Here is a 2,234-nt window from a genome sequence, read left to right as displayed (position 1 = left end):
TAATTATAAGTAAGAAAGTATTAATTCTACAAAAATATCATTGTGAAACTTCTATGCATCCAATTATAAAACTTACTTTTTTTTACTTCTAAGATATGTAAAATATATTTTTTTATGTTAATATTAAACATTTATACAATGTTTCGCCTTTAACATATTACATAAGTACAAGTTGTCTCTTATTTTGTTTTGATATTTACAAGTACGCATACAAACAACATTGCCATTACTAAATATTCATTTTTACCTGCTACTGGTCTGACGTCACATTTTCGGCATCATGCCTCCATACGTGGGCATAACGCAATTTTGATTTATATTTCCTGTTAAATGGGCCATATTAGCTATGGGTCCATTATTCATATGGTAATTTGTGCTCGGATAATCAGCCAGTCCAGGCATTTGCTGCCTAGGGTCTAAAAACTCAGGAATATTTTGTAATTTAGTAGCGGTCAAGTCTTCTGCTCCATACGGATCAGGAGAAGTTGAAAGTTTTCCATCTTTCTTTGCTTTCATTCTTCGGTTCTGGAACCATATTTTGATTTGCCTTTCGGTTAGTCCAAGGGCGTGAGAAACTTCTATTCTACGCCTTCTGGATAAGTACTTGTTAAAATGGAACTCCTTTTCCAATTCAAGTGTTTGAAACCTTGTGTAAGTCTGCCGAGTTCTCTTAGATCCTTCTTTTTTGTCTTCACCTGAAAACAACAATAAAATAACAATTATTAATTATTCATATTCAAATTACATAGCAAAATTACTGCTCAAATAATTATATACACACCTCCAATATTTTTCATCCACGGATAAAATCCTTGTACTTCTGGTACAGCGGCCATTTTGTTCTCAGCGTAATCCTCATTGTCCCCGCCTGCATCGACCCTCGTCATTGCTTGACAGTTCTCAGAGACCTCCGATGACTTAGCGCCTTCGCTTGCGTTTGTCACTCCACCCATAGCTTGCTGGTCCTTAGTTCGCGTGTGTCCATCTAAACCGCTCTCATATTCACCATGAAATTGCGATAAATTGCTTTCAGTCTCAATCGCATTGCCACCAGTTTTTATCCAATCTTCCGTATCATTAGCACGATACATCATGCGTTGCATCATTTCTTGTGTGTAGGATTTATCATGTTTTCCATATTGCAATCTTTTCATATTAGCTTTAGTCAAAAGGGCTCTTAAATTAGGGGAATCATCTTCTTCTAATGTTGCAGATTTTATAGCACTTGAAGCACTTTGTGGTGATCCGTAGTTAGTATCTGGTATACTGCATTGGCTAGGAGAGTTAATTGATCGCACATCCTCACCTTTGACATCTGACCCGGAACCATTTATGGTTGGATTGATACCTTGTTCAAAATTGTAGTTTTCATAGTGATGCTGGGCGTAAACATTCATTTCTCGCCACTTATTTATCATTTCCATGTTGGTTTGATCACCATCCGGGTAATTACAGGGATAGTTTTGCCAATTAACAGGCTCCGTTTTCACAATTTTACTAGCAGCACTAGATCCATGAGACCTATTGTTATAATATTCACTAGAGTAATCACAATTTTGCGAATAAAAGTTACTATGGTAGTTATAAAAGTTCGGGTTCACTGGGTATTGATAACCTAAAGGCATTGGCCTTGCACTTTGACTATTTACGGGGGCACCATTGTTCCACATGTCACTAGCACGGTTAGTTGTAGCCGCGGAAGTCATATTTGTAACTATATTTACACTGTCAACATTCAGGAAGCACTAACATTGAGCTGCGTGGGCGACGATGATCCGTCTGCTAGGTTGACTGCGAATCGAATGCAGTAAGTGCCAGAAAGCGACCCTAACAAATGTAATACTTTTATGTGACCTAAAAAAATTTGGGGTACTCACAACAATAGCGTCGCCATTGTCCCTCTACAAAGTTGTAAAACTAGATTTTGCGTCCTGCTCTAGCGCTTCCATGACTGGATGGTTGTATTAAAACAGAAAGAGATAGAGATACTTCTTAATTTAGGGGAATATTTTGCAAATGTCCTATGAATGTTTACAATGCCAATATTTCCAATATGCTTTGACTGTGTGTGTGCTTGTAGATATGAGAAAATCATTGATTGAATCTCGATAGTGTGAGTGTTAGAGGGTGGAATAGATTGATTTTATTCCATTATTGGTTCAGTGTAAAGCCGCGTATGTGTGTCACTGTGCTGAATTAGCTATTGCTTTTATACAGGATGATGTTGGACATGT

At 37.3% G+C, this 2,234-nt stretch overlaps 1 protein-coding gene across 1 annotated transcript; it reads right to left on the bottom strand.

The window, feature by feature from the left end:
• Window positions 1-264: 264 nt before the first annotated feature.
• LOC120626813 (segmentation protein fushi tarazu-like) lies at window positions 265-1,706 on the bottom strand. Its single transcript, XM_039894566.1, has 2 exons — window positions 782-1,706; window positions 265-695 (listed from the first exon to the last, which is right to left on the bottom strand). Exons 1-2 carry the CDS (start codon window positions 1,704-1,706, stop codon window positions 265-267), a joined length of 1,356 nt encoding a protein of 451 aa, XP_039750500.1.
• Window positions 1,707-2,234: the final 528 nt, after the last annotated feature.

The sequence above is a fragment of the Pararge aegeria genome, chromosome 10 (assembly GCF_905163445.1).
Source record: "Pararge aegeria chromosome 10, ilParAegt1.1, whole genome shotgun sequence".
Lineage (NCBI taxonomy): Eukaryota > Metazoa > Arthropoda > Insecta > Lepidoptera > Nymphalidae > Pararge > Pararge aegeria.
Note: the sequence above shows the minus strand (reverse complement) of the source record. Positions and strands in the feature narration are given on the sequence as shown.

What these genes read in the sequence shown, in the direction of transcription:
- LOC120626813 (XM_039894566.1), bottom strand. Translation starts at nt 1,706, where the DNA reads ATGACTTCCGCGGCTACAACTAACCGTGCTAGTGACATGTGGAACAAT. An exon ending in GTGGATGAAAAATATTGGAG is followed by an intron (nt 696 to 781) that starts GTGTGTATATAA and finishes TGTTGTTTTCAG; the next exon opens with GTGAAGACAAAAAAGAAGGA.